This window comes from Seriola lalandi, unplaced genomic scaffold (assembly GCF_002814215.2).
Source record: "Seriola lalandi dorsalis isolate HSWRI2012SDOR001 ecotype SW California unplaced genomic scaffold, Sedor1 jcf7180002054614, whole genome shotgun sequence".
Classification (NCBI taxonomy): domain Eukaryota; kingdom Metazoa; phylum Chordata; class Actinopteri; order Carangiformes; family Carangidae; genus Seriola; species Seriola lalandi.
The window spans coordinates 888,680-904,259 of record NW_019525167.1 but is presented as its reverse complement, the minus strand read 5'-3'; the positions used below and the strand labels follow the sequence as shown (position 1 = coordinate 904,259).

General features: G+C 40.6%; 2 protein-coding genes across 2 annotated transcripts in view; one reads left to right on the top strand and one right to left on the bottom strand.

Moving 5' to 3' along the window:
• Positions 1 to 5,786: 5,786 nt before the first annotated feature.
• On the bottom strand, positions 5,787 to 9,758 carry LOC111665065 (cytosolic 5'-nucleotidase 1A). The gene is made up of 6 exons (XM_023419936.2): positions 9,514 to 9,758; positions 8,052 to 8,174; positions 7,762 to 7,897; positions 7,548 to 7,670; positions 6,534 to 6,664; positions 5,787 to 6,448 (listed from the first exon to the last, which is right to left on the bottom strand). Exons 1-6 carry the CDS (start codon positions 9,547 to 9,549, stop codon positions 6,209 to 6,211), a joined length of 789 nt encoding a protein of 262 aa, XP_023275704.1. The 5' UTR covers positions 9,550 to 9,758; the 3' UTR covers positions 5,787 to 6,208.
• Positions 9,759 to 9,790: 32 nt separating this feature from the next.
• The window catches only part of LOC111665089 (GRAM domain-containing protein 4-like), a 17,745-nt gene continuing 11,955 nt past the window's right edge, over positions 9,791 to 15,580 (top strand). Inside the window, exons 1-6 of the mRNA XM_087177616.1 lie at positions 9,791 to 10,010; positions 12,626 to 12,862; positions 13,471 to 13,576; positions 14,550 to 14,670; positions 14,793 to 14,860; positions 15,517 to 15,573. Coding sequence (XP_087033742.1) covers positions 12,677 to 12,862; positions 13,471 to 13,576; positions 14,550 to 14,670; positions 14,793 to 14,860; positions 15,517 to 15,573 — 538 coding nt within the window. The 5' untranslated portion in view covers positions 9,791 to 10,010; positions 12,626 to 12,676. The remainder of the gene's footprint in view (positions 10,011 to 12,625; positions 12,863 to 13,470; positions 13,577 to 14,549; positions 14,671 to 14,792; positions 14,861 to 15,516; positions 15,574 to 15,580) is intronic.

Here is a 15,580-nt window from a genome sequence, read left to right as displayed (position 1 = left end):
GATGTATTATATTGAAGGAATTTCAAGGTAAAAATGAAGAGATAAAGTTTCTTGTTCATAAAATAAAAATAATCCATTAATTAATAGATTGAGCTTCATGTGTATGATATGATATTATGAGGTTTGGAAATTGATCTTTTTTCAGGGTTTAGTTTTTGCCTTTTTATTTTAACAGACATGATGATCTTGTTTCGTGGTATAAAATTAAACATAATGTCTTATTTACTCGTTTATTTATAAAAAACAAACATGATCTCCACCAGAATTTAAAATAAAGTTTTAAACCAACGTGTCTGAGGTGTTAAAGAGGTCAGTTTCAGAATAAAAGCCCTCACTGAGAGATTTGGAGGTTAAAACATGTTGTGGGACATCAGTGTATAGTGAAGGACTGAGGGGCAAAACTAAGCAGAAAGGAGGAATCCCCCCCTCAGAAAGCAAGCTGCTGGAATCCTCTGCTGCTGTTTAGTCTCAACATCTGGATTCATTTAAACCAAGAGAACATACATCAGTGAACCTTAGAACCTAAATGAAATTATCACCTGTTTTGTTCAGTTAATACTCCATCAGGGCAATAAATAAACAAGTAACAACTAAATAAATATTTTTGTTCGAACTGAATATCTTATTAAGTATGTGATGTCTACGCTGTTACTGAGAGCTTGGTAAGTTGCTAAGTAAGATTGTAGCCATTGTGCTGCCAGGTGGCTGCTAAATGGTTGCTAAGGTGTTACTAACGGATACAAGTGTGTTTGAGGTGAATTTTACAAGTTCTTTTGTGTTAATATATGACTGGAGTGGTTGCTAGGTGGTTGCTATAGTGTAGCTATATACAGCTGTGGTGGTTGCTAAGTGGTTGCTATGTTGGAATGGATTGAGTGGCTGCGATGCTGTTAATACATGGCAGAAGTGGTTGCTGAGTGGTTGCTATGGTGTAAATAGCTGGGGGTGGTTGCTAGGGTGTATGTATATGACTGGAGTGGTTACTATGGTGCTCATCATGGCTGTGGTGGTTCTATGGAGTTGATCCCTGACTAGTGTGGTTGCTATTGTGTTGGTACATACTGTATCTGTGGTAGTTGCGAAGTTGGTGCTTTGGTGTCAGTATATATAGGATGGTTACTAAAAGATTGTTATTATGTTGATATATGGTTAGAGTTGTTACTGAGTGGTTGCTATGGTGTTGAGACATGACTGCAGTGGTTGCTATCGTGTTGGTACATGTCTGTGGTGGTTGCCAAGTTGTTGCTATGGTGTCAGTATATATAGGATGGTTGCCAAGGGATTGTTATTATGTTGATATATGGCTAGAGTTGTTGCTAAGTTCGATACGTGGCTTTGGTGGTTGCTGGGTGTTTGCTATGGTGTTGATACATAACTAGGATGGTTGCTATGGTGTTGATATATGGCTGTACCAATTGCTGATTGGTTGCTATAGTGTTAGCAAGGGTAGCTAACTAAGCTAAGTTGAGTGACTTTTCTGGGTTCTTGCCACATTGCTACCAGGCAGTTTCTATGGCGTTGCATGCTGGCGACCGACCAGTCCGACAGGCTGCAGGTCTCCTCTGCTCTGTGTTTCATGTCGTTTGATGTGATTATCTCATATCCAGAGTGTTCGCCACAACGTCAGAGCTCAGCAGCTGCGTTCACTCAGTCAGTCAGAAATCCTTGCCTCCGGTCAGACTGAGCATCTGAACATCAGTCTGCTTCTCAGGAATTGTGAGCTGACATCAAATGAGATGATTCAGTCACATGACCTCACCTGTTTTCAGGTGACACTGTTTGTTTTCAACCCAGTGCTTTTCAAATGTCCACATTATTTCACTGTTCAAACTTAGATAATTTATATAAATTATTGAATTGGAGTAGTTCATGTTGATTTTCTGCTTCAGTGGGAAACTCTAATAATTTTTCAGGAACGAGTCATCGCTCTAAAAAATGTTTGGAAAAGAGTTCAGTGAGATGTTACAAAAATGTAAATATAAGAACAGGAGAGTTTTATTTCTATTATTTCACTTTAGAACTGAATCGACCATGGTGTCTTTAAATGGAACTGTTTTTAGTCAAAAATTTTAAATTAAATTGAGGATTTCATTCTGACATTTAATCAACGAGAATCTAACTGAACAGTAACATTAAAATAATAGAAATTGGGATGTTTTGTGAGTTTGTTTGGTAGGATGGGGTGGAGAAATTTGGACTCGTGATCTTAGTATTTCTAAAATCCTGACTGGATTGAGCCGTGCTGTGAAGGGCATTAAATTTGACTTTGATTTTCAGTTTTTAAGGAATAAAACATGTGATGAAATAGTCAGTATAAATGTCAGAGTTTTCCATCACATTTCTGTTCAAAACACAGTTAATGAGCCACAATTTTCCTTCACAGTTTTATTTTACTAAAACACAAAGATGTACGTCTCTTTTAGTCCCATTAATCTGTACATGGAAGAATATTTTCTGACTGCTTTCACATCTATCACTGTCATTTTCCCACTGCCGCTGCCCTTCAGTTTGCTTCAGGATCCAACAGATGCTTCAACATTCACCTCCTCCTCCTCCTCCTCCTCCTCCTCCTCCTCCTCCTCGTCATCACATCCCTCCATCCTGACCTTCCTGCCTGTGGCTGAGAGCAGAAGGAGCAGAGGATCATCACTGTCATGATATTTATCAACAGATACTGTAAGCAGCTGTAACATGAGCACGATTGTTCTTGTTTTTTTCCACAGTAATATCTCACTGATCTTTGACCTGGTTCTCCCCAGAACCTCAACATGAAGGAAACTTTAGTTCAAGAGGTTCCTCTTGTGTTTCAGCTTTATTTTATGATCTGGGATGTTTAAAGTACGTGTCATTTAAAATTCAACAGTAGGACAAGTTTACGTTCTGAGTCAGCGGAGGGAGAAGTGATACTGATGTTGTTGGTGGTTTTCTCTGTGGTCTACTCTGAATCCAGGCCTCTGCTGGAGCCGCCACAAACTGGTCAGTGATTGAATCACTTTATAGTCTGTGCGGCATTGTGATTCTTTATTTTTCTATAATCTGCTTTGATGGGTTTAATCTTTCCTGCGCCGGTTGTTTGTGTTTTGAATGTCTGACTCCAGCATCTTAGGCACAAATACTAATGAGGACTCGGACTCTCATCATCTCACTCTGGTCTGAAGGTGATGAGGTGATTTTTAATCAGAGGTCCTGTCATCTGCAGATGCTGATAGATGAGCTGAGGAGCGACGTCATCCAAACCTCAAGGGATGACGGAGGAGCAGCGGTGGAAACATAGCACTATTAATAATTAACTTCTAATTTAATTCAGTTTACCCTTCAGCAGCTGTGCGGACAGTGATCCAGTCAGATGCTGCGTCCGTGTGAAAAACAATTGTAAACGAGACGCAATGGCATTCACTGATCTGTGTAAAGATTTAGTTCAACAATTTGGTCTCAAGGGAACATCTGGGGTCAGTGGGATGCCCCTCCACCAACCAGACAAGTTGCAGGAAATATGGTCACAATCTCCCCGTCCTGAGTTACAGCATGACAGCAGAGGGTTTTTACAGAACATTATGATGTCACACTGACGTTGACCTTTTTGACCATTTGGATACAAAATGTCATTAATTCATTTTATCCTTATAGACGTTTGAGTTAAATTGTGTCATAATTAGTGAATGTACTTGTGAATTATGGCCAAAAAGTGAGGTCAAAGTGACCTTTGACCTTTGACCACCAAATTCTAATCAGTTCATCGTTGAGTCCAAGTGAATGTTTGGCTGAATCTAAACAAATTCCCTAAAGGTGGTCTTGAGATATCACATTCAAGAGGCCAAAACCGTGTTTTAAGAAGCCACCATGACCTTGACCTTTCACCTTTTGACCGTAAAAATCTAATCACTTCATCCTTGAGTGCAAGTGGACATTTTTTGCCAAAGTTCCCTCAAGGTGTTACTGAGATTGTGTTCATTAGAATGGGACGGACAAACAACCCTGAAAACACAATCTGGCCCTCGCTGTCAACGGTGCGGAGACATAAAATAAACTTCAGTGAGAACTAAAAACTCCTTAAGGTCCTCTAAAACCTCCACACTGACCCATGGACCTCCGTAAAGACCACCGACCACCTCAAGGATAACTGGAATCTCCTACGGGACTCACACAACCTCCTCAAGGACCCAGAGAAACATTTACAAGGTCCCGGGAGTCTCTTTAAGGAGCACTGGAAGCTTCTCAGGGAAAACTAGGACCTCCTCATGGACTACTAGAACCACAGGGCAAAAAGACCCTGTGCAGTAACTCTTCTCAAGAACCACTGGGACATTGAGAAAACCCAGAACCTCGTCAAAGACCACTGGAACCACCTTAAGGAACGCTGTAAGGATTCACAGAACCTTCACAAGGACCACCACAACCTCCTCTTGGGTTGCTGATACCCCCCGAATGGCCCATAAAAGTTACTGAAGGGCAGGGATGGAAAAATAATCAAAAACAATCACATCTAAAATGTTAGTGCAGTGATTATTAACAGACTGAATCAGCTCAGGAGATTTCCTTCAGGCAGCTGAGGCTGTTCCAACAGCAGAGATGAAGCTTCCTGCAGCCTCATTGTGTTTGTGCTCAGGAGGCGGAGCTGATGATGGCAGCGTTCATCACAAACCTCACTCGGTATAATGAAAACAAACACACAGCCTATATAACGCTGTCAGAAAAAGGCTGCTTCATTTCACTGAACATGTTTTAATTTGCGGTAGCAGAGACGGGTCGACGCCTTCTGATGATCAGCTCGGCCTCCCTCTGTTTTACAACCTGTGATGACTGAAATGAATCACATTAACCTGCTGGATTTTCTAGGTACACGCCACCTCAGGCTGTTGCTCTGATTATATTTATAATGTGTAAAATGTTCCCGAGGAGTACTGAAATAATCTCAAAGACCTAAAAAGTCTCTCAAGAACCATTGGTCCTCCTCATGAACTCCCTATTACCTTCTCATGGATCACGAGAGACTATGATAGATATTAAAGAAACAAAATACATAAAGGAACCACAAACCTTAGGAGGATGGAGAGTAAATCAGCTTCATTACAAGAACACACAACGCAGAAGCAAATAGACTCAATGACTCCTGCAACCATGACATGTGGAACCACCTCAAGGACCCTCGTAGCATTCAGGACAACAGGGGAACCTAACTGATGACCACTGGTGCTTCACAAGAACCTCATTAAGGACAAACACGATCCCCTTCGAAGCTTTAGATCTTTAGTGAGACCTCATTAAATGTCAATCGTCCTAGACCCAATTTCAAGAACCCTTGGTGCATCCTTTGGAACCCCTAGAACTGTCTCAAGGATCAACAGAACCTTCTTTAATGGCCGTAAAACTTCCTCAAGAACATCCGAAACATCCCTAGAACCTTCAGACACCCCTGGAACCTCCTTTGAAACTTCACAAACTTCCTAAAAGCACCTTTAGAGGAAACCCCCGAAACATCCCCAAGGACCCTGGCTGCTCTTGAAGGACTAACTGAATCCAATTGAAGCTCTTAAAACAAAAAACCCCTCTGTATATGTTCCTTGAATTTTCTTTAACATCCCTAGAAACATCTCAATGACTCCTGGAACCTCCTTAAATAGACTTTACTATAATAATAATAATAATAATAATAATAATAATAATATATAAATGACCTTTAATGTGTCTCTGTGTCTTTGTGTGCGTCTTAAGCTCTGCCTTATACTGCCACCTGCTGGTTAACGTCACACATCACAGCAGAAGCAGCAACAACAACAAAAACAACCTTTTTCTTTTCAATATTTTTATTTATGTATAAAATACATAAGTGTGACCTGTAAGTCCGCTGCCAGTCCTTTCAGAAAACAAATGACAGTAACCAGCTACAACTGTAACAAAAGCATTAGTGTGTGTTTACCCATCTGTATCCCTATACCTGTGAGGACCCTCACACAGAAACAATAAAAAAAATGATCCATCAGAGGATCAGATCTAAACTCGTCAATAGCCTGACCATCGATCAATCAGATCCCTGGAAAAGAGGATCAGAAGCTGACAGGAACAAAAAGCACACAATAAAGTGACAAGCAACAAGAGCAACAGAGACATTTTATACATCAGTAAACATGTTTGACTGGCAGCTTCTCTTAAAGACACGATGAAGGTTTTTCTGTGATGTCATGTGACAGTTCATCCCGTCATGATGTCATCACTCCTCCAGGAAGCCATCGCTGAGCAGGAAATGAGGTCGGAGCACGGAGATGATGGGACCCCTCGGGGCCCCGGCCAGGCAGTACGCCTCGTCCACGCTGACGCCGCGGGACCGCAGCGCACGCAACGCGGCGCAGCAGCTTTCCCTGCCGCCACGTGATGTCATCATGACGATACTGAGAGGGCTGTTGAACACACTGAACCTCCGCCGCATCTCACCCAGCTGAGCCGAGAAACTCTGCACAGGAAGAAAGTGGATTATCTTTTACAAATAAAAATTAAAAAGTAGTGATGACGGATCAGCAGTATGTTGCTGCAAGTACCTGAGCGGCCTGTCGGCTCGCCGGCGTCGGGCCGGTGTCGGGCTGGATGACGGCGTCTCCGCAGAATAAAACTCTGAGCTGCTCTGACGAACAGGAAGCTGTCTGCTGGTCCAACAGAACTGAGAGAACACCTGGACCAATGACAACAAAGATGATTCACCTTTTAGTATCACAGTCAATACATTATCAATACATTATGAAAACACACTTCAAACGTTGCTGATAATACTTTTTAAGATCAACATATGATCAATAGTGATTTTGAAAATGGAGTTAAAAATTAATTAAAATAAAGTTTTATATAAAGTCAATATTTCGAGAATAAAGTCGTAACATTTTAAAAGATGTTTTATGATGTATTTAGAGAGAAAGTACTACTAGGAATACTGGGGAGTAGTATTTCGAGCATCAAGTCATAATATTTTGAGGGAAAAAGTCTCAATATTTCAGGAATAACGTGGTAGTATTTCAAGAATAAACCTGCAAATGTTTTAAGAATAAAGTTGGAACATTTCTAGAATAAAGTCACAACATTTTGAGAATAAATTCAGAATATTTTAAAACAAAAAAAACGAATATTTTAGGAATAAAGTCACAGTATTTCAGGAATAACGTAGTTGTATTTCGAGACTAAAGTCGTAGTATTTTATGGGAAAAACAGTCGTAATATTTCAGGTATATCGCAGTAGTATTTCAAAAATAAAGTTGTAACATTATAGAATAAAGTCACAGTATAACACATTGTGAGAACTGAAGCATGCTGACGTGGCATTCAGGTTGTAGTTACTGCACTTTAGTCTGAAGTGGACTGAGGTCTGATGCTCAGACAGGTCTGTGACAGATGTTTAACTTTTTAGATCTTTACCCCGACGTGATGCTTTAGTTATCTGGGTCTCAGCTGTCAAGCTGTTTGACCAAATCAGGATTTTCATGCTCTGAGATCTGACAGAGACTTTGATCAGCAGTAAAAACTCCTCAGAACACCGGGGGAGGTTCACATCAGCTCTTCCTGACCTTTCTGTGACGCCTGCGACGCCTCGTCTCCGTCCGTCGTCAGGAAGAGCTGCAAGTTATTTTTCAGCAAACTCTCGACGAAATCGCCCTCGCTGGAAAAACAAAACCTGCTGACTTCAAGACCTGCAACAGAGCGGCGTCGACAAGATGATAAACTCCAACACTGATCGGCTGCAGGCTGTAATGTGTCTGATGATGGTTACAGTTAAATTACCGTAATGTCTGGTGCTGCTGATGATGCGGGAGCTCTGCTGCTGCTGCCGACTGTCGGTGGTGATCAGGACGACGTCAAACAGCAGGGCCTCAGCAGGATTGTCCTCCAGCAGACGTTCATTCACTCTCTGGAGCGCCTGTTCACAATGATAGGATTTTAATTTGGAATGAATGAATGAATATCACTGCTCCTACCTACAGATATCTAAGCCGTCTAATAATGATTTATCCACACACAAGAAAACGACAACTGTTAAAGGTTTTAAACTGATGTCAGCGTTGAACTCTGACCTGCAGCAGCGGGAGAGCCGTGCCCACTTCATACACGCCCTCATCATCATCATCATCATGAGCTCCGCATTCAAACACCGCACGAGACGTTACTGCAACGACCACCGCACGATCAGCATCCTTCTGCAGAGGAGACACAGAACCTAAATCAGACAAGCGGGTCTGTGGAGAATCTGGTCTGGAGAGAGTCCAGAACAGAAACTTCAGCAAGTTTTTTAAAACAAAACAATATAAGGACTAAAAAGAAAGTAGCGACAATTTATACTTAAAGTACCAAAAGTTAAATTAATCATTATGTAAAATGGCCCAGTTTGGAAAAAAACATATCATATTATTGTTTTATAATTATAACTTCATTCATGTGTACATCACTTTAATGTTGCAGCTGGTAAAGGTGGAGCTAACTGTGAATTTCCTCCTGAGCATCTTATCTTTACCTATAATAATACATCACATTTTATATGTTGATTACATTTTGTATTATGTTTTCAAATAAATGTATAGTGGAGTAAAAAGTACAAGGTAAAACTGTGGTTTAGTATCAAGTATCAGAAAATGGGAATACTCAAGTAAAGTACTTTAACGTTGTACTTAAGTACAGCACTTGAGTAAACGTAACTAGGTACTTATACACACAGAACCAACACCGAACCATCAGGTAACCAATACAGAACCAATACAAAATCACTAGAAGCAAGAAGAACCAATATGGATACAGGACCTAAAATATCAATAAAATAACAGAGTGAAATCTGGCCTTAGACCTCATACAGACATTTTAACTTCTGTATTCTTACACAATGTTTTGTATGTGAGAAAACTAAACATGCTTTTGTACATTTTCTCACGTTCTTAACGAATATTTGTGCTTGTTTTGTTTCAGGATCCCTGCGGTCTTTGCAGAAACTGTAGTGAATTTTAGCCTCATATTCTTCGACCCGAATGTCCATTACAAAAAGTGAAATTTATAAACTACGTCACTAATTGGCGATGGTGTCACAGTTTTAAAAAACATGACTCAAGGTGTTTTGAAATGATTAGGCCCCGCTCCTCAAATCGGCATATATTATATACTCTATGCAGCCACATTTTCACATTTTAATAAACTAGTATGTCACTTTCAAATTTCTGCCAGTCTGTGCAAGATTAAGTTGTTTGAATTATAGTGCAACATCTGGCTGCATGAAATTATTTATATGCCGAATTTAACATTAGCCACCGACGTCTCAATTCATAAGATCTACTTGATGTTTTCTAGGAAAATATGAAGGTTATATTTAAATACACAATTATTTGAATGTAGTCTGGTGTAAAAGTCTGAGAAACAGTGAAACATACAGCATGATTTCTCTGATTTTTGTCAGAGCTGGATGGGAGTTTTTCTGCAGGTATGTGACCTTAACTGTCTCACTGTCTTTAGGGGCGAGACAGCGTAAAATAACCTGCCTCAGGTGAGTCTTACCTGCTTCACGTCCGTGTTCTGGACTGTTGAGACCATGTCCGCCTCTCAGCTGAGACTCCGCGGGTTCTTAACAGCCTCAACAGGTGGCTCTTTTTACCTGTCCACAGTCACAACACATAAATGACTACAACTGAACCGAACCGTCTGTCAAACTACTCCAAACTTCCCCCCAGAAACAGAGAACTGTTTATTTAGGTTCCGCTTGTCTGAACCCGGACGTTCGCTTTAAGAGCGCAGCGTGATTGCGTCACATCCTTGTTCAGCCGCCGCGTTGGTCACCCCGCCCACAGCGGTGATTGTTGTGTCAGGTAGAGAAACACGGTCCGGTTTTTACCCCCTAAAACCCCCACCTCAACTGGATCCAGTATCGGGGCCGAGGAGCGAGGGCGGTCTGGAACGGGTCTGAGAGGAGCCCAGAGCGGTTCGGGGCGGATTTGACCCGGATCGGAGCGGGTTTGGAGACAGGGAGGCAAAGTTTGCCCCAGCTTCGGTTCACGGTGAGACACACCTACTTTTGTCCCCTCTTTTCCTTACTTCCTTGCTTCCTACCCTCTTTACCTCGGTCTTCTGAAGGTGTCCACCTGTGTCCAACCAGGACCTCGCGGACCTGCCGGGTCGCTATAGGATCCTCCTTGAGGTCGGCAGGTAAACAGCAGGTGATTGGCTGTCACCAGTTTAGCAGGTTGTCTGCAGGCCCTGAAAAGTCTTAATAAGCAGTGAATCCAGGTTCATTACAGTGCGATGTCTGTTTTGTTTTTTAAATCGTTATTTAATAATTAACTTCATACAGACAGGACTGGATCCACCTGCTGAGGGGCTCCTATAGACACCTCCCCTTCTCCCATTGTACCTGGCAGACAGTTTCATTATTTACCCAGGCCTCCAGGGTTGCAGCTCGGTACACCTGCACACAGTCTTTCAGGCGCTTGACAGGTAAAGGTTGTTCCGAGCATCTTGGAGAACCGTCTTATGTCTCAGTGTCTTCTGTCTCTTCATGTGACTGACTCCATCACGTTGAGACCATGTCTCTGTAGCGACCAGACCCTCTGTAGCAGAACCGATCAAACACCTCCCCGATGGTACCTTCAATCAACAGTCTGTAAAATCTCTCTGTCAGTCGGTTTAAAATCACTCAGTCTGTCAGCGAAGCTCAGTGAAAACTGTCAGTCAGTCATGTTAACAGCCAGTCTCACCTGTGCAGGTAAAGAATAAGACAATAATCATTACAAGCAGTCAGACCAGTCGGTCTCTTTGTCTGTCACAGTGCCGGAATATGAACTAGAATCCTTTATGTCAGTGACAGTGATAATACAACAATGTATGAATACTCCAATATAAGTAAAAGTGCATACAGTGGATATAAAACAATTATTTTAGTTTTTAGTTTTAGTTTTTTCCCACCTAAAAGATTTTGGTTTATTTTTCAACTGAATTGTACAGGTTACAGGTTACAGGTCACATTACAGGTGGAAAAAGTTCTGAAATGATTTATCTCGGTCTCATTTTAAACAGGGGTGTGTGGACTTTTTATATCCACTGTACGTAGAAGAACAGCTGTATCATCAGCTGAAAGCACTTGAAGTATTAAAAGTAAAAGTACTGTTGAGTGGCTCATTTCATATTTTTATGCAGTAAATTACATTATTAGATTGTTAATGCTTCAGCAGCATTTTGCTGTTGTAGCTGATTGAAGTGGAGCTGGTTTTAACTACTTGATTTACTGTTGGGAAGTAAAATCATATAAAGACAATTCTGGTTTAACTTAAAACAAGTGCAAAAAAGAACAAAATGAACTGAAATGTGGAGGAGTAGAGATATAAATGAGCGGAAAATTGAAATCTAAAGTTATAAAAATATGAAATGCAGTACTCGTTGAGTAAATGTACTTATACATATAGTGGATATTTGTTTAAAAGAAGCATTGGTAGGGTGCCCAAACATTTGTCTACAGTTGTATCATTATCATCAGGCCATATTAGGGCTGCAACTATTATTTATTGACTTCTTGATTGTTTGCTCTATAAAATGTCAGAAAATACTGAAAAGTGCTGTTATAATTTCCTAAACCCCTAGATGCTGTCTTTAAAATCACTTTATTTGTCCAATCAACAGTCCAAAACTCAAAAACATGTTGACTCTCCCTGGACAAGTAAAACCCATGATGACTTTGTGTTGAAGGAGGCGTGTCCGTTGAGCTTTAAACTGCTGAATTATCTCACATGATGTAGATGAAGAGCAGAAGTTTTGAACTGGCGTCTGCATTTGGTTCAGTTTTGATAAAAAAAAAAAAAAAGAAGTTGCTTTTGATTCATTTTTATTCTGTTTTTTTGTGAATCTAAATGAGAACCAATAGTGCAGTAATATGAAAGCAGAATTTTTCCATGGTACTTGAACTTTATAGCCACGTTAGCAGCTTGGTAGACTAAGGGATTTTCATGAAATATTGTATAAACATTTGCAGTCCCCTGCAGATAAACACTGATGACTAAAGTGATCCTCTTATGTTTCATCTCGTGGCTCTAGCAGGTCAAAGTTTCTGTGAATCCAGAGAAATATTTCTACATTTACGACATGGAGCGGCATAAGATTTGTTACAGACGTTCATGTTCCCCACAGGATGAAATCCCCCTCATTTTCATGATCCCATGACTTTTCCTATAGCACCACAATGAGGTCCACATTTGTGGTTTTGAGTGCCATGAAATTAGTTACGTTTATGTTCCCCTGAGGAGTTTGATGGGAATGTCATGGGTTGTTTATACGTATTTAGTGATTTATTTAATTTATTTAGTCAAGTATTGGATCTATGATAGTTTTACTCAGATGAAAGTTAAGAAGATCAAATATATTATTGTTCATCCTGAGGGGAACATGAATGTCAAATTTCGTTGCAATCCATCCAATAGCTGTCGAGCTTTTACATTTTGGACCAAAGTGGTGGATTGACAAACACCACCTTCCCTAGAGCGGTGCTGCTGGCAGGGATAATAATCTCCATGGAAACAGCTGTCAGTTTTCAATTTATTAAAAGCATTTAATTAACAATCAATTATTGGAGGTTTTGTGGATCATTTCTCAGTGTTTCTCTTTTCTTTGTCCTCTCCTCTTCCAGTCTCTGCAGCTTGGTCATGTTCAGGTAGAGTTCCGCTCGGCGACGCCCACCATGCTGAAGCGTCTGGACAAGATCCGGTTCCGAGGCCAGAGACGGGACGAGTTCCTGGATCTGGCCGAGTCGCCCAACACGTCCGACACTGAGTGCACTGAGGAGGTCGTGATGAAACCTCGCATGTCCATCAGGGAGCCATCGGAGGAGTTGAGTGTGGAGGGAGAGCAGCAGAGTGACGCTCAGGTACGAAAACACACCTGTCTGAGCTGTGACGGTGGAAGTCTGAGAAATATAACAACCCAGAGTTTTTAAAGAAACATCTTCTTTCTAATCCTGATCCTGGAGATTTTTATGAAGTATTTAAAAAACAAAGTTTGTTTAAAAAAATGTTTTGCCTTCAGAAAACCATTTACATGTTCTAATAAACAAATTCAGAAGGAAAAAAAATAAGAAAAATATTTATTAATAATGTCCATTTTCTGCTTTTGAGATTTATAATGTCAGCAGGTTCTTAGCTGGGTAAGAGTGAAAATCGAGGAGGACCCAGGATTGAACCCTGTGGCACCCCACACACAACAAAAACCATCATCCTGGTTCAAAGATTTTAACTCAGTTTAGTTTCTCGTAACTGATTTTATTTCTTTCTGTTGCTGTGTCATGTTTATCATGTTTTACATTCCCTGTAAAAATCCAGGGAGTAAGGGAAGTAGCAATGAATGAAAATAAGATACTCGAGCAAAACAGAAATACACAGGAAACAGATTCAGCAAATAGATTTTATTCACAATAATGAACTATAACGAAAAACCGACAGTGGAACACAAAAAAACCTTTATGGGTTTGTCTTTCAGGCTGGTCCAGGATCATTTTCTGCAGCTCTCCAGGATGACTCGAGGACAGATCTGAATGAGGTCAAAGGTCACCTAGAAATCGCCTTGTTGGAGAAACACTTCTTACGTTAGTAATCTACATTATTCTCAATCCAATGCAGCTGCACTAATGTTCCCAAGGTCAAGAATGAACGTTCAGGCTCAAAAATATAAATTGATTAGAAGAAAAAAAAGTGTCCCTGTCCCCTTTGGGTCATCGTGGCTTCTCACATCAGTTTGGAGTCAAATGCCCCACAGCACAACGGCATGCTGGGTAATCCGTCAATATCTGCCTGTCAGTTTTATGTAACACACACACACATACACAAACACAGCTATTAATAACCCGGATGACCTCATCTGACACACATACACACACAGGCAAATAAGGACATTACATTTCTGTCAGTAAAATTATTAATAGTATTTAGAGCAATTAAATCAAAGTCCAAATTTAGTGTTTTGTCATTGGTCACTGTCAGAGGTTATAAAACAGGGAACAGCAGGAATCTCTAATAACTGATGAAACTGTTGAGAAGAAGTGTTAGTAGATTCACTGTGAGTTTTCCCTCGTAATGAAAAAGGACATTTACGTCCAGATTTTTAACTGCATATATTTGCAGATACTTTTACACACACACAATTGTTTACACATGTAGTTTCTTTTAAACAGTCACAAATCTCAGTGACTTTTGCAATGAAAACAGTTTCAGGACTCTTTGCACACAAGTTTTAAAATCCATCACTGATGCCAATGGTACAGATTTGGTTTTAGAAAGACAATGGGGTTAAGATAATAAATTAATATGAATTAAAGCAGAATTATCTTTAAAATAGTTTTTAATTTAGAATCTTTTTACAGTACATTGTTTTACAATAAATATTTTACAATATTAGTGCCTAATGTAAATATAGCCTGAAAAACATATCCAGCAGCACCACCACTTATAAGGTCTGACTGTATGTAGCCTGAGAGGAAATCAAATCAGAAAAGGTACCTGAAGGATGACATCACCAGGTAGAGGGCAAAAATGTCACCTGTGACCGTCCGTCTGTTTCAGAGGAGGAGCTGAGGAAACTCAAGGAAGAGTCCAATGTGGATTCGTTGAAACAGGAGCTGGAGAAGGAGCGCTGCAGGCGCATCGAGCTGGAGCAGAAGGTCAACGACGCCTTGAGATCCAGGTGGTTTTTTAAAAAAAAAACAAAAAAAAACTTTATTTGGTTAGCTGGTTTGAGATGGACGGAGCAGCTGGTTCCATCTGCCCTTACTGATTGTTTTTTTTGTCTGCTGGGAAACTTCACAGACTTGAAGACTCACCTTCTCAGACACCTAAGGTCCCGCCCCCTCCTCAACCTGCCAGCAGCGGTACAGGTGAGCTTCACAGACTCACTCACCTTTTTGTAGAAGTTCTTCTTTTTTGACTTCATCTGTTCATCCATGGTAACTGTTGTACTGTAATAAACTATGGTGAAGGACAACTGATAAAATGATGACTCCCTATCTTTGAAGCAGTCTTGAAGTCCCATTGTCTATTTATTCCTAAATGATTTATATTCCTTTAGTTTGTAAGAGTCCACGGATCAAAAGAATCAAAAACGTTTTTCATAAAAGGTTGTGAATATTGTCGCGTGAAGTTCATTGCAGACTATCAGGCAACGTCTTCTGTGGGCCCCTGGCTTGGACATGGGTATTGGGTATGTTTGTTTTTGTTAGCCTGGTTATGAACTCCTAACCAATGAGTGAGCCAGCTAACCTTTACTCTGCCCAGAGAAAAAAAATCTGATTGGATAACTCTATTTTGACGATTTTAGCTTCACTTCTGAAGCAGCCAGCCCCCTCTATTGGCCAAAAAAAAGTCATGGACAGCTCCAGCCGGGTACAGGTCACAAAAAACGGGGACTGTCCCTGGAAAACGGGGACGTCTGGTCACCCTACTTTAAATGACCTCCTCGATGTTACTTCACACCCAGACCTTGTAGTATGAACTTGAATAAATGTGGTGAAGCTGATTTCTTTTTCCTCCTCAGACAAACAGAGGGAAACTCTGTCCAACAGTTTCCTGAAATGGCTTTATGACCGTTTTGGTGTTTA

What these genes read in the sequence shown, in the direction of transcription:
- LOC111665065 (XM_023419936.2), bottom strand. Translation starts at nt 9,549, where the DNA reads ATGGTCTCAACAGTCCAGAACACGGACGTGAAGCAG. An exon ending in AGAACACGGACGTGAAGCAG is followed by an intron (nt 8,175 to 9,513) that starts GTAAGACTCACC and finishes TCTCCTCTGCAG; the next exon opens with AAGGATGCTGATCGTGCGGT. An exon ending in CGGCTCTCCCGCTGCTGCAG is followed by an intron (nt 7,898 to 8,051) that starts GTCAGAGTTCAA and finishes CATTGTGAACAG; the next exon opens with GCGCTCCAGAGAGTGAATGA.